This window comes from Lupinus angustifolius, chromosome LG07 (genome assembly GCF_001865875.1).
Source record: "Lupinus angustifolius cultivar Tanjil chromosome LG07, LupAngTanjil_v1.0, whole genome shotgun sequence".
Lineage (NCBI taxonomy): Eukaryota > Viridiplantae > Streptophyta > Magnoliopsida > Fabales > Fabaceae > Lupinus > Lupinus angustifolius.
The window spans coordinates 1,414,564-1,427,465 of NC_032015.1; the positions used below are offsets into that span (position 1 = coordinate 1,414,564).

General features: G+C 35.1%; 3 protein-coding genes across 4 annotated transcripts; 2 read left to right on the forward strand and 1 right to left on the reverse strand.

Moving 5' to 3' along the window:
• On the forward strand, positions 1,719 to 6,881 carry LOC109351579 (ATP-dependent zinc metalloprotease FTSH 10, mitochondrial-like). The gene is made up of 8 exons (XM_019593071.1): positions 1,719 to 2,077; positions 2,164 to 2,383; positions 2,499 to 2,570; positions 2,827 to 2,960; positions 3,635 to 4,108; positions 4,302 to 5,069; positions 5,754 to 5,981; positions 6,299 to 6,881. The coding sequence occupies exons 1-8, from the start codon at positions 2,027 to 2,029 to the stop codon at positions 6,776 to 6,778; spliced, it is 2,427 nt and encodes an 808-aa protein (XP_019448616.1). The 5' UTR covers positions 1,719 to 2,026; the 3' UTR covers positions 6,779 to 6,881.
• Positions 7,560 to 10,116, reverse strand: LOC109351583 (ubiquitin fusion degradation protein 1 homolog). 2 transcript variants are annotated; one of them, XM_019593078.1, is made up of 10 exons: positions 10,076 to 10,116; positions 9,640 to 9,691; positions 9,395 to 9,505; positions 9,060 to 9,084; positions 8,917 to 8,949; positions 8,714 to 8,835; positions 8,490 to 8,620; positions 8,165 to 8,391; positions 7,826 to 8,061; positions 7,560 to 7,735 (listed from the first exon to the last, which is right to left on the reverse strand). In XM_019593078.1, the coding sequence occupies exons 2-10, from the start codon at positions 9,640 to 9,642 to the stop codon at positions 7,640 to 7,642; spliced, it is 984 nt and encodes a 327-aa protein (XP_019448623.1). In that variant the 5' UTR covers positions 9,643 to 9,691; positions 10,076 to 10,116; the 3' UTR covers positions 7,560 to 7,639. The 2 variants fall into 2 exon arrangements, with proteins under 2 accessions (XP_019448623.1, XP_019448622.1); XM_019593077.1 differs by lacking the exon at positions 10,076 to 10,116 and having other exon boundaries at positions 9,640 to 9,756.
• Positions 10,299 to 12,803, forward strand: LOC109351584 (M-phase phosphoprotein 6). Its single transcript, XM_019593079.1, has 5 exons — positions 10,299 to 10,486; positions 10,591 to 10,700; positions 11,930 to 12,011; positions 12,119 to 12,204; positions 12,337 to 12,803. The coding sequence occupies exons 1-5, from the start codon at positions 10,445 to 10,447 to the stop codon at positions 12,584 to 12,586; spliced, it is 570 nt and encodes a 189-aa protein (XP_019448624.1). The 5' UTR covers positions 10,299 to 10,444; the 3' UTR covers positions 12,587 to 12,803.

The following is a 12,902-nucleotide window of genomic DNA, read 5'->3' on the forward strand; positions in this document are numbered from 1 at the left end:
TGTGGTATTGGACCCTCCAGTAATGGAGATGATCCATTTTCAGTGTATTAGTGTGCACTTACAAATAGGTGGTAAAATTAATAATCCACTAATAATTTCTGGTTACCATATATACTATATGTTCCTCCCTCCCTATTTATATGGTTAGAAAAGAAAAAAAACAAATTATTTTCTAATAATTTAGTGAAATTTTCTTTAATTACTCAATCTCAGACATAATACATGTTTTAAAGGTAATATTTCATTTGTTTAATTATACTTTAATTTATAACTACATTTTTATTTTATTTTTTTCACCAAGACGATAGGACGGAGGCAGCCCTCCCTCTCTAGTCTCTCCCAAAAGATGGTAAAAAGTTGTAAAATAAAAATTACAATAATAAATGATTTTCTGTAAATTGCATATTATGAATTGTAATTTAATAATCAATAAAAAAATTTAAAATGTTGGTTAATTTATTAGATAAAGTATTAAAATATGTTCGGTTTTTCTTTTATCTTTTCAAACTTTTACCATTTTTTTATTGGATGGAGTAATATTTAATTAACTAATTTGAGTTTGGCTGAGGAATGTGTTACACAAAACAGGGTTCATGTAGGGCGAGTGGCATCCACTTTCCTCGTTTCCTTTTTTGGGTTGTTTACTCTTTAGTGCTTAACACCCAGCTAAGCCTTTAATACCTTATTTGGGTTAGAATTAGAAAAGTGAATGTGAGAAAAGAGAAGTATACACATAGAGAAAGATGAAGCAAATAAAAAATGAGATATCTTTTGAGTTTTTTTAATGAGTGATGTTATTGTAGAGGAAATTATTGATGGCCACGAGTAATTAAATAAAATGTTGGTGCATAAAAAATAGAAGAGAAGAAATAAGAGAATTTGATAACAAGATTCGGCCAACTGTGCCTACGTCCCGAGAGCATTGAGCGACTGTCAATATATTACTAGAAAATAAATATTACATACCCTAACACACCCATGGGTCCACCTGTCCATGAGTTGTTTCTATTTGGTGCTTATATCGGTGCACATTATAACAAGAGACTTGAGTCCAATATATAATATTAATTACTCTACTTTATTCCAATACTAGACAATGTGATATATTTCAAGCATCCCAACCCCAATGGGTGAAAGTAAAAAGAAAGCAGGGGAAAAATAATAAATTAAAAGATAAGCTCACACTAAACGGTTGGATATGAATAACATAAATAAAACTAAATAGAGAAAATGGGAGAAAATAATAACACTAATTTGAAAGATTACATTTAAAAATTAACAGAATATCATAATAGTGAACCACACTTGAAGAGATATTATCCTTAAAAATATATCCGTGATAATCCTCCATCGAGCCACCAATTACATAGGAGTGACTCCACTTCACCCTCATGTAGGTTATTTCATCAGGTGTATGTTTCACTTCATTATCTTAATTAACAAGGACTTATTATTACATGGATGGACTTTCTTGGTTCAATCATTGGTTAATTTGAAAGTCACAACCTCATTCTTGTCAAAGCATGACACATTGACTTATCTGAGTCATAAAACTAATTTAAGTTCCTTTTACTCTTACTTGTTTAATAACCATTTTTAGTTTTTCCATCACCTTATTCTCAACATTAATTCAATATTTCATCATCCTTATTTTTGACTAGTTTTTATTGAATCAATAATAACAACCATTGACATAGTGTGAGGAAAGAAATGGCTGAAATGGTAATGTTGGCGGGTACCGTGTTTGGCAAGAATAAAATTAGAATAGAAGCCAACGTGTGGCTTTGTTGACCTCAGAGTCCTATATGCGACGTCGTATATCCCCAACCAAACACAGCGTCAAACCACCGCGTTTCCTCCTACTAATGTGTTATGTGTTTTCTCTCACCCCAAACAACAACATCATTAATCTTGTTATCGTTTATTAACCAATATAACAACGTTGTTTGCTTTATATATTACATTTATTCATTCCAATCACTGTGTTTTTGAACTGCAGCATAAGCTTTGTGGGTTTCTCCAAAAGATGATTTTTTCAAGGATTGGGTCCTCCCTCTCGCGTTCTTCTCGCGCCAGAGTAAACTTTCGTTTCTCTTCAATTCAATTCCTTTCTTGCCAAACAAATTTTGACAAAAAGAACCCAACTTTGGATTTGGGTGATAGAATTTGTTGCAGGGGAATGGGAAATTCGGAACCCTAGTCGGAGCGCTGCGTATAAATGGTGCCTCATATTCCGATGGAGGAGAAAATGGATTAGGTTTTTTGAGGGGTTACATAGCTCCTGCCAGCAATGGCTTCAATTCCAATTTCTCTGATTTGAAGTCAATCGGAGAAAGCCGTAGGCTTCTCCGATTGTTTTCCAGTGAAGCTCCTAAGAAAAAGAGTAAGTTAGAGTTTATTTGCATATTGAAATTGAAACTGCTTCAGTTGATCTTAGTGACTGAACTGTGATCTGGCTTCAGTTAGTGTTCTAATTAGCATTCCTCTGTTTTTGGCAGATTATGAAAACTTTTTCCCTAAGGAAAAGAAGGAAGTTCCAAAGAGAGACGAATCAAAACAGGAATCTAAAGGTAAAAAACAAATCTATCACCTTCAAACATCATTTACAGCTGTGGTGTAGATGGGATATTTTGGGGTTTGAATCATATATTTCAATACCATTATACCAAAACCACACTCTTTTTCCCATGAACTTGTTGGACTGCAATGATTAAATTGTGGATCTGTATCTGTATTAATTAATTATGTATGCGCTTTCAAGTTTATATTAAATTAAAAGGGGCGCCACTGAGAAATTTAACACATGAATTCTCCTTTTGATTGCAGATGACTCGAAAACAAAGACAGGTGATCGTGAAAAGTTTGAAGATTTTTTCATGAAGCATTTTCCAAGCATAGTACCTTTATTGGCCCTGATGGCATTTTTTACCCTTTCACATGGTCCTCCCGAACAACAGCAGGTATCAATAGCCTCAAACATCTTATCACGACCTATTGTGGTTTTAATTTGATTTATGATAGAGCATCATGGTGTTGTTCGACCCATGTAGCCCATCTCACCTAGTAGGATTGAAGCTTGGTTGTTGTTGTTGTATGTAGGTGATGTTGGGTTGAATTGAGAACATGTGATAAATCAATATAGGTTTTCTATATGATGAGTGCAATGGTTTCAAATGTGTGGTTCTTTGTTTGGAATCCCCTTATTTATTTCAAAGCTCTGATAATCCTTAGAAGTTTATTCTTTGGCTAGAGTTCGTGTTTGACTGAGAGTTCATGACTGAAAATGTGTGTATATCTGCTAGATGAGCTATTTGCTGCCTTCTCTTTACTGATTACATTGAATTTCCAATGAATAAGATTGCTATTGGGATATATTCCAATTTCCAAGTCATTTATAACCATATCCTTTGCTTCCTAGCATCTGGTTGCAAGTCTTAAACTAGCATAGTGTTTGAACAATGTATGACATTTTACTCGATCTTATTTGTTTTGGGGTTGTCATTGCATCATAATTTGGATTTTAGTCCAACCATCCACCTTTTCTCAATGGTATCATTTGTGTCTAATTATCATAGTTTCTTTCACTTCATTATTATCATCTTGCTGATATGGTCCAGAATTTGATTCTTCGCAGATCAGCTTTCAGGAGTTTAAAAATAAGCTTTTGGAACCAGGCTTAGTAGATCATATTGTTGTTTCAAATAAGTCAGTTGCCAAAGTATATGTAAGGAGCTCTCATCATAACCTAGCAGATGGTGAAGTTGTCCAAGATACTCTCCCTGGACAAAGAAGTGGTGGCCAATATATGTATTATTTCAATATTGGAAGTGTTGAGTCTTTTGAGGAGAAGTTAGAGGAAGCGCAAGAAGGTCTAGGCATTGACCCTCATGATTATGTTCCGGTTACATATTCTTCTGAAATGATTTTGTTCCAGGAATTGTGGAGATTTATTCCTACATTGATATTTTTGGGAACTGTTCTCTATATGGGAAGGAAAATGCAAGGTGGGCTTGGTGCTGGTGGTCCTAGTGGCGGTAAGAGCGATCGTGGCATATTCAATATAGGAAAAGCCCATGTTACCAAAGTAGACAAAAATGCCAAAAACAAGGTTGACAATTTTCTTTTATAAATAAGATGGTAGTTGCTTTTGTATTCAATTCTTGACAATATATTCTCCAGTTTCCTTTGTTATTGTTCATCTTAATATTTTGTTAGTGGAGGGAGTGGGAGTGGTGATCTATAACTTGGCTATAAGTTCATTTAAGAGATGATATGTTTCTTATAAATTTGTATTTGTTCAGGTTTTTTTCAAAGATGTTGCTGGATGTGATGAGGCAAAGCAAGAAATTATGGAGTTTGTCCACTTCCTCAAGAGCCCAAAGAAATATGAAGAACTTGGTGCAAAAATTCCTAAAGGTGCACTTTTGGTGGGTCCTCCTGGCACAGGAAAAACCCTTTTAGCAAAAGCAACTGCAGGAGAATCTGGTGTCCCCTTTCTTTCTATATCTGGTTCTGATTTCATGGAAATGTTTGTTGGTGTTGGACCATCCAGGGTGAGAAACTTGTTTCAGGAAGCAAGGCAGTGTGCTCCCAGTATAATATTTATTGATGAGATTGATGCAATTGGTCGAGCAAGGGGACGTGGAGGTCTCTCTGGTTCGAATGATGAGCGTGAAAGTACGTTGAATCAATTGTTGGTGGAGATGGATGGTTTTGGAACCACTGCTGGGGTTGTTGTACTTGCAGGAACAAATAGACCCGATATCTTAGACAAAGCTCTACTTAGGCCTGGGCGATTTGACCGCCAGATAACCATTGATAAGCCTGATATTAAAGGCCGTGACCAGATATTTCAGGTCTACTTGAAAAAGATCAAACTTGACCATGAACCTTCATATTTTTCACAAAGGCTTGCGGCGCTTACCCCCGGATTTGCTGGTGCAGACATTGCTAATGTTTGTAATGAAGCTGCTCTGATTGCTGCAAGAGGTGAGCAAAGACAAGTGACAATGGAACATTTCGAGGCAGCTATTGATAGGATCATTGGCGGTCTGGAGAAGAGGAACAAGGTAAGTTTTTTATGCTTTTACTTCGTACTTTTCCATTAGCAAGGTTTGGGGAAAGGGTGACGGGAGGGGTTGGGTGTAGTTCATAAAAGTCCTGCATATCATCGGGATGGTTCTAATTTGTTCTTCGTTTTTCTCATATCTTTCCCGTCATCAGCATGGAAGTGAAATGTAGTTCTAGCATAAGTAAGATATTGACTAATTGTTTTTACAAATGAATGATTGAGGATGATAATGTTTGCTTCTGTTCATAACTCGTAAGTTACAGTGGGATATGCATAGAAAGATGAGGAAAGGGGGAAGTTTGTGTGGTTTCATTAAGGAAAATTATTTATGTTATTAATTTAATTATACCATTTCATATAAAATGTTATATCCTGACTTAATTTCAAAGGTTTATCCTGCCAAAGTTGGTCTTGATAGGAAACGTTATTGTATGCTAAAGCTTCCCTCTACGGGGTCTTTCATTTTTATGTGTCGTAGGACTCTACATCGTATTCTGCCAGCATTGTTTGATTTTTATGTATTGATCTTAGGCTACTGTCGGAATTTAAACTTCAATGGACTATGTTGAAAATTACATGCTACAATGAATTGAATATGTTTTACTACTCTGGAACTTTCTCTTCTTTTTCACTTGGCACTTGGTTAGTTAGAGTTTCTCTAATACCTCTGTTTCTCAACCAGGTAATAAGCAAGCTTGAAAGGCGTACTGTTGCTTATCATGAATCAGGCCATGCTGTTGCAGGCTGGTTCTTGGAACATGCCGAACCTTTACTGAAAGTAACCATAGTTCCTCGTGGCACAGCAGCTCTTGGATTTGCCCAGTATGTTCCAAATGAGAACCTTCTCATGACAAAGGAGCAGCTTTTTGATATGACTTGCATGACTCTTGGTGGCCGGGCTGCTGAGCAGGTAATTTCAACATATCGTTTAGTGTTTATGTATTTTTCTTATCCTCTGGTTTTTCACTTTAATTCTTTGTTGCGTGACTTGCCGGAAGTCCCAATTCATGTGCCTCACTTCATTGGGTGTGGTTTATGTACCTATTGGGCTATAATTACACTTAATGCTAATTGGTTTTAAGATGGAATGTAACATGACTAATGCTGATGTTTCTATTAAAGGAATTAATTATTCGTGTTATTACTTATAGTTTTTCCAGTTGCAAATTGTTTCACAAATCCATCCTTCAAAGCCATGAAAATGGTTTTCTTGCCTACTTATTCCAGGTTCTCATTGGGAGAATCTCAACCGGAGCTCAAAATGACTTGGAAAAGGTGACCAAGATGACATATGCACAAGTTGCGGTCTATGGTTTTAGTGACAAAGTTGGCCTTCTCTCTTTCCCACAACGAGATGACACATTTGAGATGTCGAAACCATACAGCAGCAAGACTGCTGCAATCATTGATAATGAAGTGCGCGAATGGGTAGGCAAAGCATATGAACGAACAATACATCTCATAGAGGAACACAAGGAACAAGTGACTAAAATTGCAGAGTTGCTTCTTGAAAAAGAGGTGCTTCACCAAGATGACATGGTTCGAGTTTTGGGAGAACGGCCATTCAAGTCTGCCGAACCCACCAATTATGATAGATTTAAGCAAGGTTTTCAGGAGGAGGGGGGAAAGATAATAGAAAGACCTGTCAATGACCCCGAGGAGAGTGGCGGATCTTCACCTTTAGATCCCCAGGTTGTTCTCACATAGAGTTTATGTTTGTTATCTTACACGAATTTGTTGTTTTTCCATTCCCTGATATGGGCAAAGCTTGTATATAATACTCTTAACAAAATAAAAATAATTTATTTTCGAATTTTCTGTTATTGATATGCTATAAATTAGCCAATCCAGTAGTCAGTTATTCATTCAACTATTGTTGACCTGTTTATATTAAAATTTTCCCACACATCACTGCTATAGGAACTTACTAGTGATATTTGCCTGGGTAGGGTAACAACTTAAAAGTGTTAGAGAGCATAGTACACTCTTGGTAACAACTCTTGTTATCACTGATAAGATTAATGATGTGTTTGGTTGGTGGAGATGAGAGAGGAAGGGAAAAGATGAGATAGATTAAGTTAGAGGAAGGGAAAAGATGAGATAGATTAAGTTAGAATCACTTCTAAAGAATTTTCACTTTCCCATCAAATGTGGAGTTTTTTTTAAAGGCCAAAAGTTTTATACCATACCGTATAAAACTTTTTTCATTTCCACCTCTCACATTTAATATTATTTTTAGACTCATTTTCCTAAAATACATGGAAAAAACCTAGGACAATATGTTGGTGTTCAACTTAGACCCCTACCCCTCCACACGAAATTGCAGTATAAGGTTGCAATTAAAACATTAAGGTTAAAAGTTTAACACCTGTAAATTGTTGGTGATGTCATGTATCATCCAAAGTAGATTGGTTGTGTATTTAAGGAATCATGTTTAAATATTTCATTGACGTGGTTGAAACAAATGCAAAGTAAATCAAAACAATCCTTCAATCAATATCCTAAGAATACCATATATAAAAATCCTACTTGTATAAAAGTGAAAACAGAGTAGTAGTCGAACATGGATCAACATTTTAATGAATACTTCTTTCCTGTGAAAGCTTGGAATTTTGGCTCTTCTGCCTTCTGGATTGAATCTTGACTTGTGCTTTTTGGAGATGCCTGATAAGGGAAAATTTATAAATCATGTCAATGAACCATACATTGAGGGAAGTTCTCTACTGCACCACAAAATTACTAAATAAGACTAACCTTTGGTGGTGCTTGAGTTTTGGGTGTATTTGCAGTTGACCCGAACACAAGCTTTCCAGGAGTTCTTCTTGAAGTAGTATTGGATGGTTTAGAATCAGAATTTTTGGTTTCATTGTCCTGCTTTAGCATTGGATTTGGAGTTTGTTCAGCTGATTGTGTTGAGGTTTTGCCATCCAAACGTCTTGCCGAGCCAGTGAATGGAATGAACCCGGGAGTCTTTGGTGCGGGCTCTTCAACTGAAATGCAAATAATATAGTCAGAATCTTGTGATGAATTTATTGCAGGCATAGCTGCAGAAATGCTAAAAAATATTTCAACAAACGATAAATGATTCACAACCTTCTGGAGGTTTCTTCCTGTCAGATGAAGCCGACGGCAACTGTTTCTCAGGTTCTTTATAATCAAGAGGTTGGACAAAATCAACTTCGCAGTCGGTTTCTATTATACTGATTGCAGGAGAAGGTTTAGTTTCAACTACATTGATGTAATACTTCTTGTTGTTATAAGCAATCATTATAGTGTCACCAGTTGTTAAACATGAGTAGCTCCTCAGTGAAGTCTCTAAGCTGCATATTATCAAAGAAAGTATTAATTGATTGCAAACACTAAGGAAAGTATATCAAATCAATTGTCAAGTGTGCAACTAGATGTGTTAAAAGAATACATGGCTCTTGTATTAGAGATATCCAAAAAGTCTGTGGTGTGAGGCTGCAGCTTCACAAATGTGCCTTTTGAAAGGCTGATGTTTTTCAGAACCGCGATTCCTCCTTCTTGTAGGTGCAAATTTTCCATCATCTGACAGAAAAACATAAGAAGTTGTAAATAACAATGTCTAATCCATTAAGTAAAAGAAGGAAAATACAAAGGAAAAGAAAGGAAATCACATACCCAGTTTGGCATATATATGCATCCCTCATCAGCAGTGAATTCTAGGACGCCGCAGTGAGTAATTCTGTCAGCAGAGGGATTTCTGAGTTCAAATAACATGGGGTACTCTATTTCCAAAGATGCTGGAAGATTTTAACACGAATAAGCTTATTAAATTAGAAGGCGAGAAAGATAGAATAAAATTGATGAAAATGTCGACTTACCAAGGCGATCCAGGGCTGACGGGGGCATGATAACTGGAGGCAAAAAAGAATTTGCATTACTAATTTTATGGGTATAAAAATCTATCTTAATTTCATAGACGTTTCCTATCAAAGAATAAAATGTAAGTTGTTGGTGTACATACTTTTATCACCATTTTCCAGATTTGACTGCAAATAATAATAAGAAGCCAGAATCAGTTGGATATTTGGAATAAACAAATAAAGAGTAATCAGCATAAGTTTGGATGCATATGAGAGAATGCTCCAATATAATTGTTATAGACTAAAGAAGTGACTACACCATTGTATAAGGTGAACTGCCATGAGGTATAAACAGAACTGTTCTTTATCAATAGATTCTTATTGAAAGTATAAGCATCAAAGGATAAATGTCCCACATATTTTTATATTGTAAACAGAAGACATTTTTTTGTTTGAGAAGGGAATTATATATGCATAGAGACATCAAAGGCCAAACCTTTTCTATGAAGGAAACAGGGTAACAACGATAAACATGTTCAAATCTTTCATTCTCATACTCATCATACTCATAATCGTCACTGTACTCATCGTAATCATCCCAGTCAGACTGCAAAGCCAAACAAAAAAAGAATTTCAGTCAAAACCACAACAAATCAACAAATAAAGACCAAGTTACTTACTTATCCATTCAATAATTAAATTTTCTTTTTTACATAATTACTACTCATCATTTCAACTTACCATATTCACCGAAGCTAGGAAAGTTTCCACAGAGTAGATGATAAACGATTATCTGCATAAAAATTAGCAAAAGCAATAAGAAAAGTCTCTTTCTTCAAGCATGGAGCATGCACCTTCAACCCTACTATTTATAACCTCAACTAGGATAATTATAGTGATTAGATCACGATATTTGATTTGAAAATATTAAGAAAGATTACGATATTTGACTAGATGATATTTTATAGCTTTAGATAATTGATTAAGAAAATTTTGTAGGATTGAGGATAAGAATAACCGCTCAAAGATCCTAACAGAATAGAAAATCGTACATTCCAAAAGATTCCTTTTAAGATTTAAAAAAAAGATAGGCAAAATAAAATTATACTATTTAACAGGAGAAAAAATTATGAAAAAACCCTGAAAGAAATATGGTTGAATACATAAATGTTACAACCTTTGAATGACAACAAAAGAACACCGAGGCAACAACGTAGGTTGCTGAGAGTAAGAACTGGTTTGGAATTTGGAAAGATCATTGTTCCTTCTATTTATAGGTTTTGGAGACACTAACCTAGATGGGCTTTCTGATTGGGCTTCAGCCGAAGCCCAATCTTTTTACTCTCTCCAAGATTATCAATCGTTATGTGAGATTTGATTAAGATTGAGAAAAACAAAAAAACAAAAAACAAAAAATAAATAAATAACGAATTAACAAAGGAACCCTAGTTTCGTCGTGGTGGTGGATCTGCAACTAGGGAATCAAATTTGTTTCTCGCCCCCACTTTCAAATAGAGGTTAAAGTTTTCAACTTGGAATCATAACAATGGCAAAGCGAGAGATTTCAAGCACGTTGAAGAACTTGAAGGTAAGAAAGAAAAGGAAATAGACGCCCTTCAATTTTATTTTCTTCTGAGATTTATTTTGTAAATATTGTTTGATTTGAATATGGCTTTTTACTTGTTTTGATAGTTCATGCAAAGAGCATCTTTGAGAGAAGAGAAAGCCAAGAAAGAAGAAGATGAGGCCATAGTCAAACCTGATGCAAATTTTCCTACAACTTCAACCATCTCCAGAAAATGGTATTTCTCTTCTTTCATCTTTGAAATCCTAATTTTAAAGAATTCATGGGCTTTTTACTATACCTGGTACCTTAGTTCAAAAACAATTTTACTGAATTCTATCTGATATTTTGGCTGCTATATACTTTGGTTGTTGACTTGGACTTGTCAATTGTAATTGCCTTTATGACAAACTATTATGTTGCAAAGTGATGTTTCCATACAATTTTAAATTGTGACCTATGTACCTCTTTAAGAAAAACAGTTTTTTTCCTCTTCAAATTGTTCTTTATAACCACCAATCTTGTGATATCCCATGAAAATTCTGATTCTAGACAATTGCATTTATGTATACTGCTTCACTGTTTACCAGTGAAGGATTTCCAAATGTTAGCAACTTAGGTTTTAAGTATTTGTTCAACCACACTAGTTTTTTGACCTAGGAAACACAGACATTCTGGTGTCCCCATGTCAAACACGTTTCCTACACGACACTTTCAACACGTCCAATTAAAAAACAATTTTTTGTCAGCTCGAACACTTAGCCGACACCCTAAAACAGCTTGACGCCTTCAAGGACACAACTATTTAGAAAGTTTTCATTTTTATGGTAATTTTCAGGAATTCAAGTTTAAATATAGAATAGTAATTGAAAAGTTAAGACATCTTCAACACATTCTCAAGAGGAGGAGAATAGTCATAGGTAGACTGTATTTTTTTATTAATTATTTGCTAATAGATTAAAAGTGAAAAATATAGTTCATCTCAATAATGATGTGTACAACTAAAATTGTACAACAACGTGGATAATATCTGTTTTGGGTAAGAAGGAAGTAAAGGGCAAGAATGACAAATGTGTCGGTCCCTTATTTCTTTTCCCAAAAGTGCATTTTGTATAACTTTTGGTGTGCGTATAATGGTTCCTTTCTTGAGACTCATTTTCATAAGATAATATGTAAATACCAATTTTTAATATATGTAGTGTCTCCTGTCCCCCTGTCCTATATTTTGGACATTGTCTGTGTCATGTTCAAGTGACATAATGTTAATGCTTGCATACAATGCAAGAGTTCAATATAGATAAGATAGTTCTTCACTACGGGAATAAATTTCTCTATTGTTTTAAGGGGTTACATTGCATTTAGTGCTTATCAAATGTACATCAAATTTATCTTTGCAACTCTAGTGTTGAATTGCTTGCATGTGAATTGTTTTCCTTCAAACTTTGGCTTCTCTCTACGTTTATGCAGTGTGGTTATAGTGGAAGGTGATCCTTGTCCCGGGGCCGTTAAAGGTCGGATGTCATTTCAAAGTTTTAATCCTTCTATTGACGTGAGTATAGAGATCATGAATTTTAAACTTTTTAAACCCAGTCAATCTAAATCTTTTGTTGTCCTTTCTTTTGATTCTGTCCTAAAGCCAAAACCTTGCCTTTGTAGAAACTACACGAGGAAGAAGCAAAAGCCAGTCAACCAGCACCTAAAACTACTGTTTCTAAAAATCAAAGTGAAAATGTTTCATTTAGGTGGGGTATCTTTCCATAAATTTCTGGGTATTTCATGTTTTTTTTTGCTCCAGTAGAAGAAACTGAAGACACAGTTTTCTGAGGTTATCTATCATTCACTGAACTTAAATTCTTGAATTTGCATTGTTTCAGAGAAAATAACTCTGGAGTTGAAGGCCCGGAATCTGCCAGCATCGGCAAAAGGAGACATGAGGTTAATGGCAATGTCAAAAGGAAACAGGTAGAAGTAGTGGGTGAGGAACAATATCCTAACAAATCACCCAAGGATGACCAAGGTAATAGGCCTTCATCACAAAAGAATAGTTTGGGCTCTTTCAAAAAACCAAATGGAGATAAGCTAGATTGGAATATTCTTAGACCATCCAAGTGTCAAACAGATTAGGGTGAGTATATCTCGGTTATTTGATTGTATACCCTAATCATGTTAGGATTCTGTTGTTCGAGGCCCTGGGAAATTATGTCTGTAATATCAGTTTCTCTTTTGTTTTGTATTGAACTTCTTTATATTTTGTTGTATTGACCTTTTGCATCATGTTTTTTGGGTTAACCTTTCAGGATTTAGCAAGATAGTGATATTATAACTTTTAATTGACAGCCTACATCAGTGTTTTATGTCATCTTTATATTACATGAAACTGTTCCACAACAACTACGCCTTAATCCTATTAGATGGTCGGTTACATAATCGAACAACACCA

Bases quoted from the DNA above. Each gene is read 5' to 3' on its own strand.
- LOC109351579 (XM_019593071.1), top strand. From the start codon at position 2,027: ATGATTTTTTCAAGGATTGGGTCCTCCCTCTCGCGTTCTTCTCGCGCC. The intron at 2,961-3,634 runs GTATCAATAGCC...GATTCTTCGCAG, and splicing joins GTCCTCCCGAACAACAGCAG to ATCAGCTTTCAGGAGTTTAA. The intron at 5,982-6,298 runs GTAATTTCAACA...TACTTATTCCAG, and splicing joins GTGGCCGGGCTGCTGAGCAG to GTTCTCATTGGGAGAATCTC.
- LOC109351583 (XM_019593078.1), bottom strand. The intron at 8,621-8,713 runs GTATGTGATTTC...TTTTTCTGTCAG, and splicing joins GCATATATATGCCAAACTGG to ATGATGGAAAATTTGCACCT. The intron at 8,392-8,489 runs GTATTCTTTTAA...GATAATATGCAG, and splicing joins ATCTCTAATACAAGAGCCAT to CTTAGAGACTTCACTGAGGA.
- LOC109351584 (XM_019593079.1), top strand. From the start codon at position 10,445: ATGGCAAAGCGAGAGATTTCAAGCACGTTGAAGAACTTGAAG. The intron at 10,701-11,929 runs GTATTTCTCTTC...ACGTTTATGCAG, and splicing joins TCAACCATCTCCAGAAAATG to TGTGGTTATAGTGGAAGGTG. The intron at 12,012-12,118 runs GTGAGTATAGAG...TTGCCTTTGTAG, and splicing joins GTTTTAATCCTTCTATTGAC to AAACTACACGAGGAAGAAGC.